Here is a 12469-nt window from a genome sequence, read left to right on the forward strand (position 1 = left end):
TAAATATCTCTTTACTGAAAACAATTATCACTTGTCTGACTACTTGCATGATGACGAGTTTCTCACATGACTGCCCTATCTGGGTGATGTTTTTTCTCGCCTGAATAATCTGAATATGGGATTACAGGGACTCTGCAACTATATTCAATGTGCGGGACAAAATTGAGGTTATGATTAAGTTAGAGCTCTTTTCTGCCTGCATTAACAAGGACAACACACAGTTCTTTCAATAATTGTATGATGTTTGTGTGCAAATAAACTCAGACTTACAGACAATGTCAAATGTGATATAGTGAAGCACACCAGTGAGCTGGGTGCACAATTACGCAGGTACTGTCCTGAAACGGATGACAAACAACTTGATTCATTATCCCTTTCATGCCCTGCCTCTAGTCCACTTACCGATATCTGAACAAGAGAGCCTCAGAAACCGCTGCCAGATTTCAGGATTGGGCTGCGCTCAGAGTATCCTGCCTTGGCAAATCGCGCTGTTAAGACACTGATGCCCTTCGCAACCACATACCCATGTGAGAGTGGATTCTCTGCCCTCACTAGCATGAAAACTAAATACAGCCATAGACTGTGTGTGGAAAATGATTTAAGATGGAGACTCTCTCCAATACAACCCAACATTGCAGAGTTATGTGCATCCTTTCAAGCACGCCCTTCTCATTAACCTGTGGTAAGTTATTCACAGTTTTATATGTAAGATGGCTAAATAAAGACCAAAATTATTGATTATTATTTGTGCCCTGGTCCTATATGAGCTCTTAGTCACTTTCCCAGGAGCCGGGTTGTGACAAAAACTCACACTCATTCTTATGTTTAATAAATATATCGTATAGTGTGTGTGTGTGTGTGTGTGTGTGTGTGTGTGTGTGTGTGTGTGTGTGTGGCAGGCTTACAATGATGGCAAAAAAATCATTTGAGTGCGCGCTGATCCTGGTGCTGGAGGGGGTACGCAGCTGGAGGTTGAATGTTTGAAGGGGTACAGAACTATAAAACGTATGGGACCCACTGGTGTAGATGAATGGGAGGAGACAGGTTAAAGAAATATTTTTAAGCCTTAAGACAACTGAGACAAGGATTGTGTATGTGTGCAATTCAGGGGGTGAATGGATTGGCAACACAAAAGATGTAAGCGCCTTTGAACATATGGTAGCAGGTGCCAGGTGTCGAACTGCAACTGTTTTTTTCACACTCAACAGTTTCCCGTGTGTATCAAGAATGGTCCAAAACCCAAACGACATCCAGCCAATGGCAGGTCAGTGGTCGAAAACAAGTAATTGATTGATAGAGGACAAACAGTTAGTCAACTGACACTCCAGTCCAACTTTAGTGCCCAAAGACCCCAAAAATAATGCAGAACTCATCGTAGCTTGACATGAATGGGGTATGGCAGCCGAGGATCTTACAGAGTTCCACTTCTTTCAGCAAAAAAAAAACAAGAAACTGCATTTGCAGTGGACGAAAGGAACAAAAACACCGGGCACTGAAGAATTTGGAAAAACATTGCCTGGTCTGTTGAATCCCGGTTCCTGCTGTTTCACGCTGATGGGAGGACTTGGGTATGGAGAAAACCACATGCATCCATCACACCACGTGTCAACATTGCAGACAGATGGTGGTGGGGTGATGGTGTGGAGTGGGTTCTCACACATTGGGCCCCTTGATAAAAGTGGAGCAACGTTTGAATGCCACAGGATATCTGAACATTGTCAATCAGGTGCACCTCTTCGTGACAGCAGTTTATCCATCTGCAAATACATGTTTTTCAACAGGATAGCACACCATGCCACATGGCTAAGATTGTTCAGGTATGGTTCCACGAACATGACGGTCAATTAATCTCACTGCAGTGGCCTGCCCAGTCACCAGATCTCAATCCAATTGAGCATCTGTGGGATGAGATGGAACAAGCTATTTGGAGTCTAGATCCACTACCAGCCAACTTGACACAACTGTGGGAAGCATTGGAGTCGACATGGGACGATATATACCATGCATATCCCGTACATAAGACTAATACAAACTTGAAACCTGTTATCTTATGCAATGTTGGTAACCTACAGGTACACAGTCTTACAGTTCTCTTACATGCATAAAAGACTAGCATTCCTCATATACTGTCATTCCCCATAGCAATGGTTCCGGTTGAAACTCAAAACCTCCTCCAGTCCTTCCAAATAACAAGAGATTATCCCTGCTTCATTTGTAATAATAACCATTCCCTCTGTCTTGACTCCGTGTCAGTTTTGGGAGAGAATTACCGTGCAACAGCAGCTGGCTTGGGTTCATATTACCGTGTAGGATGGTGATAATGTGGACTCAGTGGACCTCATCTCATGCCAGGGCACCTTTGGCCCTCACAAAACACTGTTGTTGCCACAGTACCCTGAGATTTCACGGCCCTGGCTGAAGAGGGCTAATCAATTCCCCCCACTGCCTGCCACACAACCAGCTGAAACCCCAAAACGCACCAATGCACACAGACAGATAGACCTGAAGCAGAGGAGAAACCCCCTTTTTGAGGGCTGTGGTCTGAGAAAGGAGGGAGGGTGTGGAGTAAGGTTGGCGGGGGGGGTGCACAGAATTATTTTTTGTAGTCGGAGGAGAGAGGGTGAGGGGATGAGGAGGGAGGGAGGGAGCTGGAAGGCAGAAAAGCAGGGATGCTTCAGCATGAGGCCGGGCTGGCATTGTGTGTGAATCCCTCTGCCGACACCTCTAGCCTTAGCTTGGCTTCATTAGAATGACAAAGCAAAGAGCTTCACTGGATGGGAGGGGAGCACAATGGGAGCTGCTTTCTAAGGTAAATGTGCCACTGGCTACACGGTTCTTTCACACAGAGAATGAACTCACCAGCCGCAGCGACTGGCCATATACTATGCATTAGGACGAAGTAAAGAGCACTAAAAGACTTCCTCGGCGTTGGAGGATCAAAGACGCTTACACTTAGCGTCAGAAAAAGCCCCTGGTTTATCTTACGGCCTTCCACTCTGAAATTCTAGCATCTGACCCACTTATAAAATCCAGGAGGGAAGCTCTCCCCAAACCCGTAAACAATTTGGGAGTCATGGGAGATCAGGCATGTGGATAGTCCAAGCATAACTCAAAGAACCACGGAGTCTGACGTGCACTCATTGCAGTGCAGTGATATTCTGAAGCAGATCTATGCCTAGGTAAAACTCTAGGTACATTATAGGTAAAACTCTCAAACTTTAAATCACTGTGACCCAACATTAGGGGATGAGTTAGTTCTATCCAACCTTCAACCGCTTGGCTATGGTTTCAGAACCAATACCAGATGACTGACTGCGGCCAAAAAAGGTTTCAAGTACCTCCCACGGGCAGATTCCAGACCCTTTTAACAAGACCTGGAAAAATTTGATGGAAAATATGCCCTTAAAATTCCCCATCGATGCAGTCATCTGTTACTGTAGCCTTGGGTAAAAGCTATTAATGGTCTGGTTATTTTATCTGCATGAAGCCATTCCAAAGCGATAAATCACCAGAGGTCCACAACACACGAGCCGAGAGCATTTCCTCGGAATCTCGGGGGAAACACGGGCGGTGAGATTCCAAACTCCAAAGACAGACGCATTGCGCTGCGGCAGGAACGATGAATTTCGGCAGGCTCACGCCATCGTTCCGAAGCACACTCAATATTGACAGAGCACACTGCCTCAATAAATGTCTTTGCTAGCTATTGACAGGGAGGCAGAGAAAGTAGAGCAGGCCTACTCTCCCCTCTATGCGTTGCTCCTCTCTAGCCTTCACTCTTACTTTCTGACTAATCTTTCTTTTGCTCTCCTAACTCTCACTCTAGCTCAAAGCAATAGGTATACTTTCAACTAAGCTAAATTCTTCCTCACTAACAGGTGTAAGAATAGCTCACAGAATCATTTTTACTCCCATTAGAATCACTAGATATTCTTCTGACTTCTGAAAAGAAACACTAAGAAATTCCTGGTGTGTGGAACAAGCTCGGATTGGATTCTGCATCATAACTGCAATATAGAACAAGGACCAAGTCTATAATAAATAAAGCACATGTGTCTCACATAGCACGTCCACAAGATTCATTTATGCAAAAAGGCCACGAGGGGGTGCGGTATATTGCCAATATACCACGTGCTTAAGTACAGCCCTTAGCCAACGCAACGCGGAGTGCCTTGATACAGCCCTTAGCTGTGGCATATTGGTCATATACCACAAACCCCAGAGGTGTCATTGCTATTATAAACTGGTTACAAATATAATTAGAACAGTACAAATGAATGTTTTGTCATACCCGTGGTTTAAGACGGGGTGGTTCGAGCCTTGAATGATGATTGGCTGACAGCCGTGGTATATTAGACCGTATGACAGGGGTATGACAAAACAATTATATTGCTGTAATTACTTTGGTTACCAGTGTATTACAGCAATAAGGCACCTCTGGGGTTTGTGATATATGGCCAATATACCACGGCTACGGTGTGTATCTAGGCACTCCGTGTTGCATTGTGCTAAGAACAGCCCTTTGACATGGTACAGTGCCTTGCAAAAGTATTCATCCCCCTTGGCATTTTTCCTATGTTGTTGCATTACAACCTGTAATTTAAATAGATATTTTTGGGGATTTCATGGAATGAAAATACACAAAATAGTCCAAATTGGTGAAATGAAAAATATAACTTGTTTAAAAAAAATGTAAATGAATAAATATGAAAAAGTGTTGCGTGCATATGCATTCACCCACTTTGCTATGAAGCACCTAAATACAATCTGGTGCAACCGATTACCTTCAGAAGTCACATAATTAGTTAAATAAAGTCCACCTGAGTGCAATCTAAGTGTCACATGATCTCAGTATATATACACACCTGTTCTGAAAGGCACCAGAGTCTGCAACACCACTAAGCAAGGTGCACCACCAAGCAAGCGGCACCATGAAGACCAAGGAGCTCTCCAAACAGGTCAGGGACAAAGTTGTGGAGAAGTACAGATCAGGGTTGGGTTCTAAAAAAAATATCTGAAACTCTGAATATACCACAGAGCACAATTAAATCCATTATTTAAAAAAATAGAAAGAATATGGTACCACAAGAAACCTGCCAAGAAAGGGCCTCCCACCAAAACTCAAGGAGGGCATTAATCAGAGAGGCAACAGAGACCAAAGATAACCCTGAAGGAGCTGCAAAGCTCCACAGCGGAGATTGGAGTGTCTGTCCATAGGACCACTTTAAGCCGTACACTCCACAGAGCTGGGCTTTACGGAAGAGTGGCCAGAAAAAAGCCATATGGGATGGAGGTTTCCCTTCCAGCAGGACAATGACCCTAAGCATACTGCTAAAGCAACACTTGAGTGGTTTAAGGGGAAACATTTAAATGTCTTGGAATGGCCTAGTAAAAGCCCAGACCTCAATCCAATTGAGAATCTGTGGTATGACTTAAAGATTGCTGTACACCAGCTAACCCATCCAACTTGAAGGAGCTGGAGCAGTTTAGCCTTGAAGAATGGGCAAAAATCCCAGTGGCTAGAAGTGCCAAGCTTATAGAGACATACTCCAAGAGACTTACAGCTGTGATTGCTACAAAAGGAGGCTCTACAAAGTATTGACTTTTGGAAGGTGAATAGTTATGCATGCTCAAGTTCAGTTTTTTTTGTCTTATTTCTTGTTTGTGTCACAAAAAATATTTTGCATCTTCAAGTGGTAGGCATGTTGTGTAAATCAAACAATACAAACCCCCCCCAAAAAATCTAATTTAATTCCAGGTTGTAAGGCAGCAAAATAGGAAAAATGCCAAGGGGGTGAATACTTTCACAATTGGCCATACACCACACCCCCTCATGTCTTAATTTAATTTGAATTTGATTTAAACTAGGTAAGTCAGTTAAGAACAAATTCTTATTTACAATGACGGCCAATCAAAAGGCCTCCTGCAGGGATGGGGGCGGGGATTAAAAATACAAATGTTTATATTAAACACTGGACAAAACACACATCACAACAAGAGAGACAACACTACATAAAGAGAGACCTAAGACAACAACATAGCAAGGCAGCAACACAGGACAACACAGCATGGTAGCAAGACAACATGGTAGCAACACAACATGGTAGCAGCACGAAAACATGGTACAAACATTGGGCACAGACAACAGCACAAAGGACAAGGTAGAGACAACAATAGATCACGCGAAGCAACCACAACTGTCAGTAAGAGTGTCCATGATTGAGTCTTTGAATGACGAGACTGGGATCAAACTGTCCAGTTACAGTGTTTGTTGCAGCTCGTTTCAGTCGCCAGCTGCAGCGAACTGAAAAGACGAGGGACCTCGCACCCAGGGATGCATGTTCTTCGGGACCTTTAACAGAATGTGACTGGCAGAACGGGTGTGGTATGTGGAGGATGAGGGCTGCAGTAGATATCTCAGATAGGGGGGAGTGAGGCCTAAGAGGGTTTAATAAATAAGTATCAACCAGTGGGTCTTGCGACGGGTAGACAGATGACCAGTATAGAGTGCAGTGATGTGTCCTATAAGGAGCGTTGGTCACAAATCAGACGGCCGAATGGTAAAGAACATCTAGCCGCTCGAATGTACCCTCACCTGCCGATCTATAAATGATGTCTCTGTAATCTAGCAAGGGTAGGATGGTCATCTGAACCAGGGTGGAAACCAAGTCTAGACTTAACTTTAGCCTGCAGCTTTGATATGTGCTGAGAGAAGGACAGTGTACTGTCTAGCCATACTCCCTAGTACTTGTATTAGGTGACTACCTCAAGCTCTAAACCCCAAGAGGTAGTAAATCACACCTGTGGGGAGAGGGGCATTCTTATAACCAAACCACATGAACTTTGTTTGAGGTGTTCAGAACAAGGTTAAGGGTAGAGAAAGCTTGTTGGACACTAAGAAAGCTTGGTTTTAGAGCATTTAACACACAATCTGGGGAGGGGCCAGCTGAGTGTAAGACTGTATCATCTGCATATACCTGAGCTGTTGTTGATGTAAATTGAGAAGTGTGGGGCCTAGGATTGAGCCTTGGTGACAGGCAGAGGCTGAGACAACAGATTTTCTGACTTTATACACTGCACTCTGAGAGAAGTAGTTAGCAAACCAGGCCAAAGACCCCTCAGAGACATCAATACTCCTTAGCCGGCCCACAAGAACGGAATGATCAACCATATCAAAAGCTTTGGCTAAGTCAATAAAAATAGCAGCACAACATTGCTTAGAATCAAGGGCAATTGTGAAGTCATTGAGGAACTTACAGGTTGCAATGACACATCCAAAACCTGAGCGGAAACCAGATTGCATACCAGAGAGAATACTAGAGACATCAAGAAAGCTAGTCAGTTGATTATTGACAAGTTTTCCCCACACTTTTGATAAACAGGCAAAATAGAAACAGGCCTATAACAATTAGGAGCAGCTTGATCTCCCCCTTTAAATAAAGGACAAACCGTGGCTGCCTTCCAAGCAATGGAAACCTCCCCGGAAAGGATAGACAGGTTAAAAAAAGTCAGAGATTATAGGGGCAGCAACCGTAACCTCTTGAAGCTAGGGGGCACTATTGTTATGTTTGGAAAAATAACGTTCCCAAAGTAAACGGCCTATTTCTCAGGACCAGATGCTAGAATATGCATATAATTTACAGCTTAGGATAGAAAACTCTAAAGTTTCCAAAACTGTAAAAATATTGTCTGTGAGTATAACAGAACTGATATTGCAGGCGAAAGCCTGAGAAAAATCCAATCAGGAAGTGACTCTTATTTTGAAACCTGTGTCCCTGTCCCTATTGACCATTGAAAGGGATATCAACCAGATTCCTTTTTCTATGGCTTCCCTAAGGTGTCTACAGCCTTTAGACATAGTTTCAGGCCTTTATTTTGAAGAATGAGTGTGAACGACCACATTACATAAGTGGTCAGGTGGGGGGCTCTCAGAGTGATTTTTGCACAAAAGAAAGAGGCGGCCATTGTTCCTCCCGGTCATAGTGAAAATCCAACTGTCCCGGTTGATGTATTCTCAAATAGATATTTGAAAAACACCTTGAGGATTGATTATAAAAAACGTTTGCCATGTTTCTGTCGACATTATGGATATCATTTGGAATTTTTGTCTGCGTTGTCGTGACCGCTATTTCCGGTGGATTCCTGGGCATAACGCACCAAACTAACAGAGGTATTTGGATATAAAAAATATATTTATGGAACAAAAGGAACATTTGCTGTCTAACTGGGAGTCTCTTGAGTGAAAACATCTGAAGATCATCAAAAAGGTAAACGGTTCATTTGATTGCTTTTCTGATTTTCATGACCAAGCTTCCTGATGCTAAGTGTACATAATGCTATGCTAGGCTATCGATAAACTTACACAAACGCTTGTATTGCTTTCGCTGTAAAGCATAAAAGCATTTCAAAATCTGAGACGACAGGATGATTAACAAAAGGCTAAGCTGTGTTTCGCTATATTTCACAAATATTAATATTTTCTCGTAATATTTTTTGACTGTTGCGCTATACTATTCAGCGGTTGCTGATGACAAATATACCGGATCCGGGATGGGTAGTTCTAAGAGTTAAAGAAGAAAGGGTCTAAACCATCTGACCCAGATGTTTTTTTGGGGTCAAGTTTCGGTAGCTCCTTTAACCCCTCGGACTCAGTGACTGCCTGCAGGGAGAAACTTTGTTGCGGGGCAGGGAGAAAAGAGGGAGAAGCATCGGGGATAGTCACATTAGAAGGGATGGGAGATGAGAAAATGTTGGACGGGCAGGGAGGCATGGCTGAGTCAATTATGAATCCTGACTTAATGAAGTGAAGAAGAGCCCAGCCATGCGCTTCTTGTCAGTAACAACCACATCATCAACTTTAAGGGACGTGGGCAGCTGTGAGGAGGAGGGTTTATTCTCCAGGTCTTTAAGTGTTTTCCAGAACTTCTTGGGATTAGAACCACAGAGAGAGAACTGCTCCTTAATGTAACTAACTTTGGCCTTCCGAATAGCCTGAATGCACTTATTTTTCATTTGCCTGAACAAGAACCAGTCAGCTTGAGTATGCGTGTGCCGAGCCTTTCGCCAATTCTTAAGGTGGAGTAACTCTGCAAGATCACGGTCGAACCAGGGGCTGAACCTGTTTTTAATTCTAATTTTCTTTATGGGGCATGTTTGTTAACAATACCACTGAAAATATAGAAAAAGAAGGTCCAAGCAACTTCAACAGAGGGGATCAAGCTGATTCTATACCATTTTACAGAGGCCAGTTCATGAAGGAAGGCTCGCTCATTAAAGTTTTTAAAACAGTGATCACTAAGGTCATTACAGAAAACACCAGACTGATATCCTCACAAATAATCCTGATGGGTAATATCAAGAAGAGTAGCCTTTTCTGGGTGTTTGGAGTCATACCTTGTGGGATTGGTAATAATCTGAGAAAGATTTAGGGATTCCCATTGCTTTAGGACTTGGTCAGGTGGTTTAAGCATGTCCCAGTTTAGGTCACCTAGCAGGACAAATTCAGACTTAGTGTAAGGGGCCAGGAGAGAGCTTAGGTCAGGTAGGGTACAGGCCGGTGCTGATGGAGGACGATAGCACCCAGCAACAGTCAACAAAGAGCTATTTGAAAGTTTAAATGCTCAAAGTCAGCAAATCAAATTGTTTGGGGACAGACTTGGTGGAGACAACTGAGCACTGAAGTTGATCCTTGGTAAAGTGCCACTCTCCCACCTTTGGAAGATCTGTCTTGCTGAAAAAGGTTATAACCAGAAAGGGTTAACATCAGTATTCAAAACGCTCTTCCTTAACCACGTCTCAGTAATGACCAACACATCTGGATAGGAGCTTTGAACCAACACTTTCAATTTATCAATTTTTTTAGGTAATAAGCTTCTAGTGTTAACGTGCAGAAAACCCAGGCTTTTAAAAGACAGAAATCAGTGAAGCAGATACCAAGTCAGATTTGGGGCTACCAACAGTAGATGGGCCAGGGTGTACATGCACATTTCCAGATATCATCAACAGTAATACAATCAAGGCACGACATAGGACAGGGAGAGCTCTGCAGTGCTGATTTATGACTTCTGAATGTGCATCAGATGGCAACAAGATCATATTGTACAGCAATTTCATCAGGTAACATGAATACAAAGTCGACGAGAGCTGGTTAGAATAGGATGGGAGGCCAAAAGACTGTGTACCCAATAGAGAGTCAGAGTCCCAAGTGTGGGAACAAACAGTCTGTCCCACAGTTGGGAAAAGAAAGTTTGTATTTTAAAAAACATGCAGGGGTCATGAGGCGAATAGCGAAATAGCAAAACGCACAAGAAAAAAATAACGACTTGGGGCTAGCCATTGTAAGTTCAGAGTCACTCGCGCCAACAGTGCCTGTGTGCTTAATTGCTTAAATATACCACGGCTTTCAGCCAATCAGCACTCAGGGATTGAACCACCCTGTTTATAATATGGCATATCTGGTAAGGGTGATGGGGTTTGTTTAAGACTCACTGAAAAGAAGCCGGCACATTCCGGAAGTACGGTCCTACTAAGAGCATCCTATTGTCCGACAATAGTTAACCCTGGAGGCCAATACCTATTTTTAACCCTCTCTAGTGCCATCCAAGTGCTGGATGCCTCCTGGTTTTGTGTGACCTGGATGTTCTGTTGGCATGAAGCCAACGTGCATTTCATAAGGCCCCTGATTCTTCTAAATCTACTGGATTGTCATGCAGAATCTCTGTACTGACTGGTTGTGAGTTGCAATAGATGTGCAGTGAATGTGTCTCGTCAAAGAGCATGTGGAGAGCAAGACATGATTATTGATATCGATTGGCACATTGCAGTGTTATTCCTTTTTTTTTTGTGACGGCCACAATTGAAATGCATATACAGGGAAACAGGGATGAAAAGGCATAAATGACACTCATTTGTTGATTCTGTCATGGTCAGAGCTTGTGGGAAACATGAGAATATTATGAAAAATAATAAGACTCACAATCTTTCCAAAGTAGACAGCCCAGTGAAGGATCCATTCCTCAATTCCTGAATTTTGTTGTTGCTTAAAATCCTGTGAAGAAAAAAGAGAGATGTATCAACCAAAGTGTCTACATCAATAATACACCACAAAAGACCACATTTTAACGACAAAAGTACAGCAGCTTTCAGCAGTAAGTAGTGTTAGTAGAGTTTCAACTAAACTACATTTCACATACTACAACTAGCTCATTACCCAAAAAGGAGGAGCCTACCAAGGACATGTTTAACTCCATCAACACTGAAAGAAAGCTAAGCTCTAGTAATCCCATTGTCTCTCAACCCTCCGTTCACGGAATGTTCTCTAGCGCCGAGAAGAGGGGAAAACAACTTTCTGCCCACCGTGTACTCCCATGATGCTAAATTGGTAGCATGTGTCTCTACAGTGTACAATTCATCCAGGTAGGCGAGATGCGATAACGTCTGGTGCATACTTTCCGTCAACCCGCTTCCGCTTTGATGTTTAAAAGGTATAATAATCGGATCCAAAAATGCTGTGACTCACTTTGAGATTGTTTCCAGAGTGCTACATGAAGTCATTTGATGTAACGTTATAGGCTTGATCGTAGACACCGGCAGTTCAGGTGTTTGGTCTCAAACTTCAATAATGATAGAGTCGTTGGCAACCAGGTATTATCGTTTCATAGGGGCTAGATCCACAAGTCACTGGTATTGCTGAATCTAAGATCAGACTAGTCCAGGTCAGGGCAACAATGACTCAATGAAAGTATGCTTTATTTGACTGAGATAAAATTGGATCTGTAGATAGTAAGATGCATTACATCCTTAATGAATTACCTCAAGAATCTATTCAATCAGATAAAATAGCAAGTATTGTACTTTTTGACCCCTTATGAAATTGAGAAAAGCCCTCAGAAGATGCTATGAGGTTATCAACATTGTGGCAGGCAACGGAGCTCCACTCAAAATGCAGTCCACAATTTGATAACGCCTCCATCATTCAACCGATCAGATTGTGCCTCAATTTATAAATGCACCAAAGGTCTCTTCATTCAACGGTGGAAAACGGGAGAGACCTCGCAGAAAACATGTCGTTTGAAATTCGAGTTTCAAATGTCAAGACTAGTGCAATCACATGACCAAAGCTTTAGTTCTTTTTTTTTTATTGGGGGCTTCAGCAAAATGTATCAAACATCGGCAGAGAAAATGTCCTGTGTCAGAAGAGCATACATTTGAAGTAGAGGTCGATGATTAATCAGAATGGCCGATTAATTAGAGGCGATAACGTTTTGTTTTCGAGATGATAGTTTCTGGATTCGACCATATTAATGGCCTAAGGCCCGTATTTCTGTGTGTTATTATGTTATAATTAAGTTTATGATTTGATATAGCAGTCTGACTGAGTGATGGTAGGCACCAGCAGGCTCGTAAACATTCATTCAAAGAGCACTTTCGTGAGTTTTGCCAGCAGCTCTTCGCAATGGCTAGCTAGTTA

At 42.8% G+C, this 12469-nt stretch overlaps 1 protein-coding gene across 1 annotated transcript in view; it reads right to left on the reverse strand.

The window, feature by feature from the left end:
- LOC112214701 (adhesion G protein-coupled receptor A3) overlaps positions 1–12469 on the reverse strand; it is a 67084-nt gene that overhangs the window by 39511 nt on the left and 15104 nt on the right. The window contains exon 2 of the mRNA XM_024373653.2: positions 10976–11047. Coding sequence (XP_024229421.1) covers positions 10976–11047 — 72 coding nt within the window. The remainder of the gene's footprint in view (positions 1–10975; positions 11048–12469) is intronic.

The sequence above is a fragment of the Oncorhynchus tshawytscha genome, linkage group LG15, assembly GCF_018296145.1.
Source record: "Oncorhynchus tshawytscha isolate Ot180627B linkage group LG15, Otsh_v2.0, whole genome shotgun sequence".
Taxonomy (NCBI): domain Eukaryota; kingdom Metazoa; phylum Chordata; class Actinopteri; order Salmoniformes; family Salmonidae; genus Oncorhynchus; species Oncorhynchus tshawytscha.